The sequence below is a fragment of the Pelobates fuscus genome, chromosome 7 (genome assembly GCF_036172605.1).
Source record: "Pelobates fuscus isolate aPelFus1 chromosome 7, aPelFus1.pri, whole genome shotgun sequence".
Lineage (NCBI taxonomy): Eukaryota > Metazoa > Chordata > Amphibia > Anura > Pelobatidae > Pelobates > Pelobates fuscus.
The window spans coordinates 77,099,770-77,113,622 of NC_086323.1; the positions used below are offsets into that span (position 1 = coordinate 77,099,770).

Here is a 13,853-nt window from a genome sequence, read left to right on the forward strand (position 1 = left end):
AGGAGTGAGCCTTGGCACATAATGGGCATATGTTTTGACTATTCAAATACGATTGATACATGTTTAGCAAGCTTTTGTTCTTTAGAAAGGATGGTATCCTCACGGCTTCATTGTTAAGCGTTCAAATAAAAAAAAATTGTCAGAAATTAACTGGCACTCTAAGCACCAAACCACTTTGGTATGCTATGGTACAATATTCTAAATTTGATGCTCATTATAAAAGGTTTGAGATTTTGGCAAACTGAAGGTGCCAAGTACAATGTGTGTAAATTTTTTAAACATTTTTATTTTTTATGGGAAGGGGCTGACTTGTAGATCTAGGTAAGTTGTTTAAGTCATTGAATTGGTATATGTCTCCAATGCTATTGAAATGGATGGTACTTTTTGTATAGGTGTCGTTTATTTTATTTCCTTCACCCCTCCCCCTCTTTTTTTATGTCTGTCTTTACAGGTTTTTTGGCGTGGTTTTATGAACCGAAGACTATTCTTACAGTATAAAACTTCGGCACTGATTATACAACAGAGATACCGTGCTATGTGCCTTCAGAGAGCACAACGTGATAATTACCTTAAACTAAGAGCAGCAGCCATTAAACTACAGGTGCAGAAACATTTTCATTTTCTATGATTTGTAGCGACTGTATGAACAGTCCCCAAGCATGAACGCTGTTCCAATGACCCCTCTACTACAAGTTCAAACCTTTCCAAAAAAAAAATTGTGTTTTTTTTTTTTTTTATGTAGTATTTGTATATCCAACTATAGGAATTGTTTTCATACAATAGAACCATAAAATGTACAAGGAAAAATTCAATAGAACAGAATTACATTAGAAGTGTATTGCACACAAAAAGTAACATTAATGTGATTAAAACCACATTTTTAATGCAGTGCTAGATATTTCCATTCAAATAAGATATTGTTAATTGACCTTTTGATAAAGCATATTTGGTTTTATAATGCTGTCTAGTCTGATTTAACCTCTCACCTTGATTTTCTTGAACTATTAGCCTACTTATGTAATATGAGTCCTTATGTTCAATTGAGTGTGTGCTAATTTAGTCTCAATCTGTTTCTGGTTTGTAGGCCATATACAGGGGTTCTCAAGCTAGAAAACTGGTACGAAGAGAGTGTGCAGCTTGTGTTATTCAGAGATTCTACAAATGCTACTTGGTTCGGAGAGATTATATCGCAATGGTCACAACAGTAAGGACTATTCAGAGCTATATCCGAATGAAACAAGAGCGAGTCAGGTACATTTATTCCTCTATATGCTTTTGTGTTTGTGTTGGACAATGTCTCCCCTCCCCACACACACTCCTTTAGGGGCTGTTTGGTAAGGTGCTTTGGCTATTACTTGATCAACGTAAATCTGTAGTCGGCTAGAGCTGAACAAGTCAAAATCAATTTTTTACTGGTGTGCCAGTGGAATGGCCTCTTGTCTGTTATTTTGCACTTCTTAGGGATATAGCTCAGAGTTCAGCAGCTTGGGGGACAAAATGCAGTTTTAGCTGCAGACCAGATTTGTTGGGAATTATTCTTTTATGCCTTTCTATTGATTCAGGTTTCTGAAAATTCAAAGAGCCACTGTTTGCATCCAGAGGAGATGGAGGGAGACTATTGCTGCTAAAACGGTTCGTCAGATGTTCCTCAGAAAACGAGCAGTAGCTCTGAGACTTCAGTCTGCATTCAGAGGACACATTGTTAGGAGGGACATGCTAGAGGTTTGTTTTATTTTGCAAGTTTCTCAGTTGTATTTATAGAGACAATATATGCTGGTTGTAGTGTCTTAGCTGTCCGTGTGACATTCTCCTATAACTTATCATTTTTGGAACTGTAATTCCTTAATGGGACACTCTATACAATATAACCACTACATCCATACAGTTTTGCCTGTGTGATAGATTTTGAGCTTTCGGAAACTATTGATTCTGAAGAACTGTCATACCTTTTTATCTTGGTAAATGAATTGTGAAGTTTAAAGGAAATTAAATATCATAAATGAGCCCCAAATTCTGGGATTTTGAAGTATTAAGCACTAAATATTTAAACACACTTTTTGAGCAAAAACTGTTTTTTGCAGTTCTGAATTCAAAATGGATGCACCCAATCTTCCAAACTGAAAAATTGCAGAATTTATAGATAAACTTGCATGTGTTGATAAAATATTTTATGTTATAAAAAGTTAAAATAAATAAAAATTGCATACATCTTTTGAAAAAAATATTGTTTTAAATTTGTTAATTTATCTTTCTGATTACATACAGAGACAGAATGCAGCTTGCATTATACAAGCTTCCTACAAAGGCTTTCTGGACCGCAGGAACTTCATCAGATTAAAGGCAGCGACCGTAACTTTGCAGACTTATTTCAGAGCTGTTCTAAATGGGAGGCACGATCGACTTCATTTCAAACAAGCAAAAAATTATGTTGTAAGATTGCAAGCCTTCACACGAGGATGGCTTGTCAGAAAAGAGGTAATGTTGTTTTTATTAAGCTAATGCGATTAGGTTCCCCATTCTATTACATGGAAACAAACGTGATAATGTTGATAATGATAATGGCCTCAATTTTTTGAATATTATTGTATAAGCATTTCAAATGAATTAATATTTAGATAAATATCTTAAGGTTATATATATATATATATATTATATATTATTTATATTTTTATATTTTGAAAAACGGTTTTACATTGTATCCAAAAATATTAAATAATTTGAAAGGCGTATCCAACAATATTACATTAAGGCCAATATTTGAAGTTCAGCAATCGGGTTATATCTCAACATAAATTCACCTTTGAATGTCTCTCATTCACTCCAAAGTAAAGATCGTGGTGATTGTTACTATTACTGTCTGCTGAAAGTGGATGAGGTCTCACATAACCTTCCCATTGAGTCCTGCAATTATGTCATAAGTCACTGCTGTTATGGGTATGCACATATTTGTATAATGTGCACAAAAATACCAATACAACCAAGAAGCATAGCATCATTTCTATTTGCTTACAAACTGCTCCTTTCCAATCCCCTCCTGCTATTAATGAGAATTATGTGCATGTCACACTAGTATTATTATTATTATTATTTGAACACCAAGAAACTGGAAAAAAAATGGAAGATAGTAGCAAAAAACCCTTATTAAAGAAAGCAACCCATGGATAAAACTTAAAAAGTGAAATATAAGTATTAGTATGAAAAGGTCCTAGCATGAATAGGCTATTATTGATAGGTTGGGGGCTAGCTTTGTTTGAATGGGTGCCCCTTGAAGGCACCATAGGGATAGTGTATAGTTTTCACATGTTTCTCTATTTCTTTATACTCTCTCCCCTTACCTCTCTCTCAGGTATACTTTTAAAGTCTTTTTGCTATAATAACATATTGCACCAGGTATATCAAGGATAGCTGATTATCCCCCTCTTAACCTCTGAGATTCTCTTTTATATTCTTCTTTTTTTCGTTAAGTTACAATCCTTTCTAGGAGGCTATCACATTGTGTTAAGATGGCTCTCGCATATGTTTTTTTTTTTGGGGGGGGGGGGGGGGGGCGTGTTTTTTTCTTTTTTTGGACGAGACAGGCAGGTTTACTATGATTTTTAATGTTGGTCTGTATTCTCTGGATATGCTTACTGAGACTAATTTCTTAAGTTCTAATTCTTTACTTTTGACTTACACACTAGGACCTTTTTATACTAATATTTATATTTCACATTTTAACTGACTCTAATCAAAGTTCAGTTTTATCCATGGGTTGCTTTCTTTAATAAATTAAAAAAAAATAACTTTTTTTTACTATCTTCCCTTTTTTCCCAGTTTTTTTTGGTGTTCAAATACTTTTTTTTTTAAACTGTGTGTTTTTGGAACTTGGAGGCTGCAGGTGTGATTTGATGATGCAAGTTCATTTGGGATCACACACAAAAATGCAGGATGGCTGTTTGCATAATTATCTGCCAAATGCATTCTTGCAGTTTAAGTGCTTGAAGTCTCTTTAAATCATAAGTGTTTATCAAACACTTAATGAATTGCACCACTGTAACGGAGGTTAAATCTGGGTGTGAAACTCTTTCTAGCCTGATCATTGATTGGATCTGCCCTGTTAGACTGTCTAATAGATTACTAGTAGTAGCACGATCAATTGGACATTCCCTTCTTGGCATTACAAAATTAATAAAATACTAGTGTTTGTGTTTTTTGTTTTGTGTGTGTGTGTTTAATCATTCTCCATTATGTATTATGCCATTATTTACAGATTACACGTCTAAAGAGAGAAGCTAATCTCCTGATGTTCAGCACGGTAGCTCGCCACCACCTCTGCGCTATGAAAATTCAGAGGCGTTTCCGCATCTATCTTGCTCTGAAGAGGGCACAAAAACAAATTAGTCATGTGATTTGCATTCAGGTAAAACATTGCTGTTTATCCCATTCTATATCTACAATTTCTAAACCCCAGCACATGCCAAACTTTTCCTTTGTTCTTGCAGAGGTGGTTCCGCAGCAAACTGCAGCGCAGGAACTTCCTCATCACCCGTGGTAAGGTAGTCCTTTTGCAACATGCAGTGCGCACTTGGTTACACCGCAGGAATGAGGCAGCACGTAAAATCCAGAGATGTGTGCAGGATTTCTTACTCCACCGGAAACAGGCCAAAGTGAAGAACGGAATAGTCAAATTTCAGGTGACTGACATTTCACTTTGTTAAAACACAAGGCAAAAACAAGGAACAGTTCTCAATCTCTCACTGCAGGGTTTTTTCTCAGTCACACCAGACATGATGATCCTAGTAACCGGGCTAAATTGTAATTTACTTTCCTGTATGCCTCTAGTGCATGGTTCGTCAACCTGGTCCCTACCGCCCACTAGTGGGCGTTCCAGGATTCCAGGTGGGCGGTAGGGATTTCCAGGTTGATCGGGCGGGCGGGTGCGAGCCGGCGGTACCCGTGCGACTGGGTACCGCCGTGACCATTTGCGGCTCCGGCCCGCCCGGTAAACCGCCGGGGCCGCCTTCCAAAGTGTCCATCGGGTGGCCCATGCTGTCAGGGCCACCCGATGGATGCGGATTGTAAGGGGGCCCGGTCAGCGCTGGGCGCTTTAACAGCGCGACCGGGCCCCCTGTGATGACATCAGAGCTGGGAGGAAGTGATTCCCCGGTCACTCCTCCCAGCTAAAACTGAGAGCCGCGCGGGAGGAACACCAGGGAGTCAGAGTGGGAACTCTGACTCCCATCCACCTGAGCCACCACTGGACCCCAGGGAAAGTCACCCTCCTGCACCTTAAAGGTAGGAAACAGGAGGGTGACTTAAATATAATGTGTGTGTGTGTCTTTGTAGGTATGTCGTGTGTGTGTCTGTCTGTCTGTATGTGTCTTTGTATGTATGTCTTCTGTGTGTGTATGTGTCTGTCTGTGTATATATGTGTGTGTGTCTGTATGTATGTCTTGTGTGTGTGTGTGTGTATGTCTGTCTGTATGTATGTGTGTCTTGTCTTTGTATGTATGTGTCATTGTATGTGTGTCTTGTGTCTGCATGTGTGTGTGTCTATGTATGTCTGCATGTGTGTGTGCATGTCTGTGTGTGTCTGTTTGTATGTATGTGTCTTGTGTGTCTGTATGTGTGTGTGCCTGTCTGTATGTATGTCTTGTGTGTGTCGTATGTGTCTTGTGTGTGTGTATGTGTCTGTCTGTATGTATGCGTGTCTTGTCTTTGTATGTATGTCTCATTGTATGTGTGTCTGCATTTGTGTGTGTCTATGTATGTCTTATGTGTGTGTGCATGTCTGTTTGTATGTGTGCCTGTCTGTTTGTATGTATATGCTGCAAGACTAAATATTTGATATCTGGTTCGATTTTCGTAAGGAACAAACGAAGGTCTCTTTCAGTGATATTCAGACGACTTCTCTGTTTGCGCATAATATGATTTCTCATTTGTGCGTCAGCTCATCTCCTCTCCCTCCTCAATTCCCCTCCCCACCTTTTTTCCCCCTTTTTTCTATTTTTTAACCGTCCTTATAGCAATGCCCAGTAGGAAGGCTGAGCTAGGTAGCCCACTTACTATAGTCCACTATAACACACAGGACACACACACAGGACACACACACAGGACACACATACAAAGACACAGACAGGCACACATACAAAGACACAGACAGGCACACATACGTGTGTGTGTGTGTGTGTATGTGTGCCTGTCTGTGTCTTTGTATGTGTGCCTGTCTGTGTCTTTGTATGTGTGTGTGTCTTTTTTGTGTGTCTGTATGTTATAGTGGACTATAGTAAGTGGGCTACCTAGCTCAGCCTTCCTACTGGGCATTGCTATAAGGACGGTTAAAAAATAGAAAAAAGGGGAAAAAAAGGTGGGGAGGGGAATTGAGGAGGGAGAGGAGATGAGCTGACGCACAAATGAGAAATCATATTATGCGCAAACAGAGAAGTCGTCTGAATATCACTGAAAGAGACCTTCGTTTGTTCCTTACGAAAATCGAACCAGAAATCAAATATTTAGTCTCGCAGCATCAACCTCATGGATCTCATTAATCACTAGTAAAGGTAATTTCAATTTACTTTATTGTTTTCTCATTAAACGTTATAAAGTTAAAAACCTTATAAACCTGCATTAAGTAGAAATAAAAAGATAAATGTACGTACATTTATTTTTTTTAAAAACACCCTCCTTTCTTAAAAATATTCTGCATTTGCGCGAAAACTGGTGGGCGGTAAGGAAATTTTTTCAACCAAAAAGATGCATTAGTGGGCGGTAGGTAGAAAAAGGTTGACTACCACTGCTCTAGTGAAACATGTTTTTTAAAGATAATTTACAAGAATCGCAAACCGACTTCAGCAAGGTCTTTTAAAACTGATATTTGATATCTGTAGTAAAACTCTGGCACCTTCGCAAAGTTTCCAGATGTTTTTATTTATATATTTTTAAAAAAAATGTTGTTGTTGTTGTGCATGGTTTGACAAAGTGATATACGCTGCCACAACAGCAAATATAATCACAGTGATATCACAGATTTATACATATGTGGCAGTGAGATGAAAGCACATTTTTTTTTACCTTTTTTAAACGTAGTAAGACTATCTAGTTATATGACATGCAAGCATCAGTATTAGTAGGTATGTCATTTAAGCATTGTCGTCAATAGTTAAGCTATAAACAGGCTTGAACAGTTATATCCTTAAATTTACATAACTATGCCTAGAAACTTTATGCTGTAGGTGGTTAGGCAAGGGGGCATGAAAAACATCGGCTAGCAACATACTAAAGGTACATGTACTGTAATTGTTATAAGAGATGTATATCCACGCCTGCTGACTAAACTGAATGTCGATAACACACGTAACGAAAATAAGAGGCAGGATAGCATCTATTCTGCGTGTAAGTTGCATACCATTTCCCTCGTTTTCAATGGGTGAGGTGGGTGGCTAGTAAGTCCATTGCTGTTGCGGCATTGCAGTGCTGGTTGGTTATACTTTCACACGGAACACGCTGCAGTTATGGTAGGAAAATGGGACAGAGTTGGTGACCTGTCGTGCATTAAGGCAGGTTTTAGTTTCCAGATGGTTTTAACACTTTCCTGGTTACCAGGTACAAACTATTGTGATTGTGGTGCTTAAACTACCCCTTTAAAGGATCTCTCAGGGCACCGAATTCGGGGTTTTGGGGTTGGTACACAAATCCTTAGACTCAAACTCTTTATGATACCTTTGACTCATTGTATGATGTACTGTATAATTATTTTACAAATAACTATATGCTAGTGAATAATGACTTACTTGCTGAATATAGACCTAAACCTATATTGCACCTCAAATTTTTTGGAGGTCTACTTTTATGCTGGATTGACTTATCTACTGGCATATATGGTACATCTCTACTGATACAGACTCCAGTAACCCAGTAATTGTTTCCGTCCCAGCACGGACATATTGACTTCATCTCAATCACAAGATGTCCTTGACGTCATCTTACATGATGTGATTAACCCCTTAATGACACATGACATGTGTGACATGTCATGATTCCCTTTTATTACAGAAGTTTGGTCCTTAAGGGGTTAAACAGGTTTTTAATTGTTTATAAGTCCCAAATTGTGGCTGCACCCATCCACTCAGACCTTCATTTTTGGTGAACATCAGTTTGTCCGCTCACCTCCATCCGTGGTGTCTTACCATTCTGGATTAGTGGAATGGATGCTTTTTGTACCTTGTGTATCGTTGGTGTTAAACAATACTCCTGCAAAATGCTGTCTACCTGGAGGATGAGGCTTATACACTGTACGTTATACTGATAATGGATGGATAGGCGATGATTGTTGTGAACACAGGGGCCGGAAAATGTCATTTATCATATTCAGCCACCGAGAATGTACACGTTAGTAGGTGATGCAGCTTTCCATTTCCGCTGTAGCTTAGATTTACCATTGACCTGGTGTTATATGGTCTATATACCCAGAATACAACTTTATCCTAATGTTTCCATTATGGGAAAATACTTTATAGATAAACAGATTGTTAAAAGAGGGATCCTATTATTGATTTTTTTTTTATTTTTTTTGGCATCATCTTTCTGTAAAAAATTTTTTTTTCTTTCTTCAGGCTCTTTGGAGGGGCTATACCTGGAGGAAGATTAATGACACAAAAGCATTATGTGCCTTAAGGAAGCGCCTACAAAATGTTAATCAGGAGATCAAAGAAGAGAATAAACTGTACCACAGGACATCTGTAGCAGTAGGGTACCTCCTGTCATATAAACACCTCTCCTATATCCTTGCTGCCCTCCAGCACCTTGGTAAATATTGCTTAGTACCACTCTGTAGTTTTTGTCATCTTGAGAATGTAGATCTTTTCATTCTATAGTGGTTTTTATAAAAGAATTTCAAAATCCCAAATGCCATTATCAACTACTGATGGTGCATAAACGTGTGTCTGTAAACTGCTACAAGCAGCACTAATTGGCTTATTGTTGTTGACCATTTTGGCTGGGGTCTTTGTATATTGTTTAACCACCCTATCTTAATGAAGTAGTTGTAGTACTTAAACTTCCCTAGCGCTGTCCCTACCCTCAACATATATGGCTTAAGTACTAGTTTGCTCCTTTTGAAGGTTCACATTTTCTAAACTAAATACATTCTCAATTTTTAAATGCCTTGCTCTTCCTTTGTAGAGGTTGCTACAAGATTGTCTGCACTCTGCTGTGAGAACATGGCGAAAAGCGGTGCAGTGAGGATTATTTTCACACTGATTCGCAGTTGTAACCGGAGCATTCCCTGTATGGAGGTTATCAAACTAGCCGTCCAGGTACTGCTCAACCTTTCCAAGGTAAGCTATGAGGAAGGGCAGTTCAAAACAAAAAGAGATTTTACATGCTTGCTTCCATTTAATTTGTTTTACAAATAAAATTAAAAATGCACCAAAGTAGGTCTGCATTGAAAACAACTTAAAAGAATGTTATAGTTTCTGCCCCTCCCCCCCACCCCTAAAATAAATAGTTTAATTAAGCTGATTTAGTGTATAGATTATACAGTCTCAAGGCTCAATTCTCTGCCATTTAATAGTTAAATCACTTTGTTTATGCAGCCCTCGCCACACCTCCATGCATGAGACTTGCACAGCCTTTCTATACACTTCCTGTAAAGCAGGGGTCCTCAAACTCTGGCACACCAGATGTTGCTGAACTACAACTCCCATGATTCTTTTAATTACATAGCCAATGAATCATGGGAGTTGTAGTTCAGCAACATCTGGAGGGGCCGGAGTTTGAGGACCTCTGCTGTAAAGAGTCATCTAATGTTTACACTACCTGTATTGCCAATTCTATTTACTTTAGAATATCTTATCTTCTACTCTATTAATGACTTGCTAGACCTTGCTGGAGCCTCCTTTTATATGATTAAAATTACATTTACAAAGCAAGAGATAAAATGTGTGAAGTTAACATGATCTGATTAAAAATGACACCATTTTTTTTCATGCAGGCCATGTGAGGCATAGCCAGTGGAGGTGTGGCTAAGACTGCATAAACCAAAACAAGTGATCTAAGATCTTAAATCGTTACAATGGCACTTAACCAGGGGTGGGATATATTAGGCAGCAAGTGAACAATCAGCTCTTGAATTTCATATGTTGGAAGCAGAAAAAAGGGGAAGCTTTGACAAGGGCCAAATAATAATGGATAGACAACTGGGTCAGAGCATTTACAAGACAAGTCTTGTAGGATGTTTCCGGTATGCATGTGGCATATGAGGAGTGAAAGCTAGCCTCTCTGGTACAATTGAACAGAAGATCTACTGTAGTTTAATTTGCTGAAAAACTTGATGCTGGCTTTAATAGAAAGGTGTCAGAACACAAAGTGCATCACAGTTTGCTGCATATGGGGCTGCATAGCCACAGACCAGTCAGAACCCATAACGACCCCTGTCCATCGCCGAAGCGTCTTCAATGGGGACAAGAGTGTCCGGACTGGACCATGAAGCAATGGAAAAAGATTGCCTGGTTTAATTAATCAAGTTTTGTTTTATATCAAGTGGAGGGCCGGGTGCGTGTGCATAGTTTACAAATACACAAAAATAAGTCAGTCGCTCAAACTCCCACTACTCTTGAGCGGCACCAACGACCATAGTACACATCAGCCCCAATACATACAGTAAAAACTGTATGTATTGTTTACCTGGGGAAGAGATGGCAACAGGATAAACTATGGGAAGAAGGCAGAACAGCAGAGGCCGTGATAAGCTCAGGGCAATGTTCTGCTGGGAAACCCTGAGTCCTGGCATTCAGGTGGATGTTACTTTGACACATCACCTACTTAGAGATTGTTGCAGACCACGTATACTCATTTATGCCAGTGGTGTTCCCTGATGGCAGTGGCTTCTTCCAGCTGCATAATGCATCCTGCCACACTGCAAAAAATGTTCAGGAATGGTTTGAAAAACACGAGAGTTCAAGGTGTTGCCTTGCCCTCCAATTTCCCTCGATACCAATCTGATTAAATATCTGTGTGATGTGCTGGAACAACAAATCCCATGGAGATCCCACCACCGACTTGCAGGACTTAAAGGATTTGCAGCCAATATCTTGGTGCCAGATACCACAGGACACATTCAGATGTCTTGTCGAGTCCATGATTCGAGAGCTGTTTTGGCTGCACAAAGGGAACGAACACAATATTAGGCAGGTGGTTTTAATGTTGTGGCTGATCAGTGTACTGTATATGCACCTACCGTGTATTTATTGAATCCGGATAAAAATGTGCCTGAGCAGCAGTGTTGTTAACCAGGACAGCATATACACAGATAATGAAACCTATTTATTCTGATTGAAGCACTGTTTCCAAAACTTGTCAAGCAAAAGGAACCAACAGTGGTACAGGATTTGATTAACCAGGGAATATCCGTGTATGTATAAACTGTTAGTAATCTCTGCAGACTAGTATTGAGTGGAACTGCTCTAGTTCCCTTATATTTAAATACAAGAAAGCTAGCTGTTAATGCGCTACTTTTTTTTTTTTTTAAAGTGAGTCCAGGCAACTCTTGCCAAATGTTTATTTTTGTTTCAATCCACTGTAAACTGAAATAATAAAATGTTCTTCCATTTTGGTTCCAGTACGAAGGCACAGTCCAGGTGGTGTATGAGGTGGAGAAATCTGTGGAAGTTCTGCTGGATTTGATGCAGATATATAGGGAGAAAGCCGGAGACAAAGTATCAGACAAAGGTGGGAGCATCTTCACAAAGACCTGCTGTCTCCTTGCCATTTTTGCACAAAACTCTCAAAGAGCTCAGGTAAGTGACACTTTGTGTGGGGAACCTGCCTGAAGGTTGGAATGAAGCCTAGATTGCTGCACAAGAGTTAATCATAAGGCAGCTTTAATGTGGCCAGTCACCACATTAAAATGTTAAACATTAAAAGAAAAATCTGACCTATATGTTGGCATAAGGGGAGGTTTATACCTGTCTTAAGTCCCCACCAGCCATGTCTCTTGTGTAGCATTTCTGCTAAACAGCCCATGACTGCTCGCTGTATTTTAAAAACTAGCAGCTGAGAAAGGCCCCATGAGGCCTGTAAAATATCGTGGGAGACCTGGCATAGTGAGTCTTACCACCCCAACCTAGGGCGGTAGGCCAGGCATCTTTAAATACACAATAGAGGGGGATGTTTGTTTTATTCTAAAGCCCTGGCCATATATGTGGGGGTGGGTAGTGACCATAAGGAAAGTACCTTTTATAGAAAGTAAAACGGCATGTACCATCTATATAATGAACTCATGCATTATTGTATCATTATTTTATTTATATAGCGCCATCAGATTCCGTATCGCTGTACAATGGATTTGTAGACTGATTTGTGTACTAAATTGTTACTCTTAGAATGATACCCACAGAACAATTTTGTACATTATACTAAACGTATCTATAATGTATGCACAGTAATGTGCTTTGTTTTGTGTTTTTTATGATTTAAATAAATTTTTCTCCAACACTAGGAAATCTGTTCCCTCCCCAAAGCTTTGGACCGTATTCGTAGCATATACAAGCTGACATGCCGCAAACACATGATGGACACAGAACGCAATCTCGGCAAGCGGCGTATGAGCACTTTGGCTTACAGCTGTAATATGCCCATTCTGGCTACCCCAGTCAGAACAAAGGTTGTCTCACGGTAAGTCGCCTGTGGTTTGAAGCCATACAATAACTTGCACAGTCCCTATGTTCATTACAACCATCAATTAATTTTCAGAAACAAACATATGGTATGTTTCTAGCTAACTTGGTGCCTGGACACTTTTTTTTTTTTTTTTATTTATTTATAATGAATGCTAACTAACATGTATTTATTTATTGTCCCTCCTTTGTAGAATTAGGCCTGACTGGGTGTTGAGAAAAGATAACATGCGAGAAATTGTGGATCCTTTGAAAGCAATCAGGATGGTAATGGACACGCTCAGTGTACCGAAGTAAAGGGAGTCCACACATATTAGCAAATTTTATGTACCTGATCTACTAATACAAAGAACAGTGTTTTATAAATATTCATGAAGTAAATAGCTTTTTGTACAGCACATTTTTCTTTGCTATAATTGTACAATAAAGTAAATGTGAATGTTTTGTAATTTTGACCAGAGTCTGTTCTATTCATCCACAATCACTACTAGCGCAGTCTTTTATAAAGACATGATAAATCTGAAATTAATGTATGCTTTTCTACAGGAGGCTTCAAAATTATTATTTTTTTTTTTTTTTTTTTTTAAACGTTTATAATACAGAGCACATTACACAAGGTTTGTTACATTGCAGTGAGAGCCATTTTACAGACAAAACCTACCAGAGCATTATACCTCCATGCATGTAACTGATGGACCTTACCCACAAATTTAATGTAGTTTGGTGCATGTGTTGTGTGTGTTTTTTTTTTTTTTTTTTTTATTTTTATTCTGCATGCGAGTTACTGGATGGGACAGGTGGGTATCTGGGGTAAGAACAAACGGAGCCTTGCATATGAAAAATAAAAAATTTAAGGAAATTCTTTAACATACACACAATTTAGCCGTGTCTTTCCTGTAACTCCTATGTATAGTACAACTATATTACTGGATCTCAAATAGAAAGTTAGAACATAATGTATTAAACTCATGGAAAAAAATATTTATTTTGGTAATGTAAATCTTTCACTTAAAACTCTATAGACAGTCCCGTGTTTTTAAACTGTACCAGTTTGGCCCACTAGATGGTGCTATACACTTAATCACAGTGCACATGTGACTTATTATTATTATTATTATTGCCATTTACATAGCGCCAACAGATTCCGTAGCGCTTTACAATATTATGAGAGGGGATTTAACTATAAATAGGACAATTACA

General features: G+C 38.4%; 1 protein-coding gene across 1 annotated transcript in view; it reads left to right on the forward strand.

The window, feature by feature from the left end:
• The window catches only part of ASPM (assembly factor for spindle microtubules), a 43,322-nt gene extending 30,220 nt beyond the window's left edge, over positions 1–13,102 (forward strand). Inside the window, exons 20-30 of the mRNA XM_063428065.1 lie at positions 452–601; positions 1,085–1,251; positions 1,563–1,722; positions 2,266–2,475; positions 4,250–4,399; positions 4,482–4,673; positions 8,592–8,784; positions 9,160–9,314; positions 11,598–11,774; positions 12,476–12,651; positions 12,848–13,102. Of these exons, the coding sequence (XP_063284135.1) occupies positions 452–601; positions 1,085–1,251; positions 1,563–1,722; positions 2,266–2,475; positions 4,250–4,399; positions 4,482–4,673; positions 8,592–8,784; positions 9,160–9,314; positions 11,598–11,774; positions 12,476–12,651; positions 12,848–12,950 (1,833 nt within the window). The 3' untranslated portion in view covers positions 12,951–13,102. The remainder of the gene's footprint in view (positions 1–451; positions 602–1,084; positions 1,252–1,562; positions 1,723–2,265; positions 2,476–4,249; positions 4,400–4,481; positions 4,674–8,591; positions 8,785–9,159; positions 9,315–11,597; positions 11,775–12,475; positions 12,652–12,847) is intronic.
• Positions 13,103–13,853: the final 751 nt, after the last annotated feature.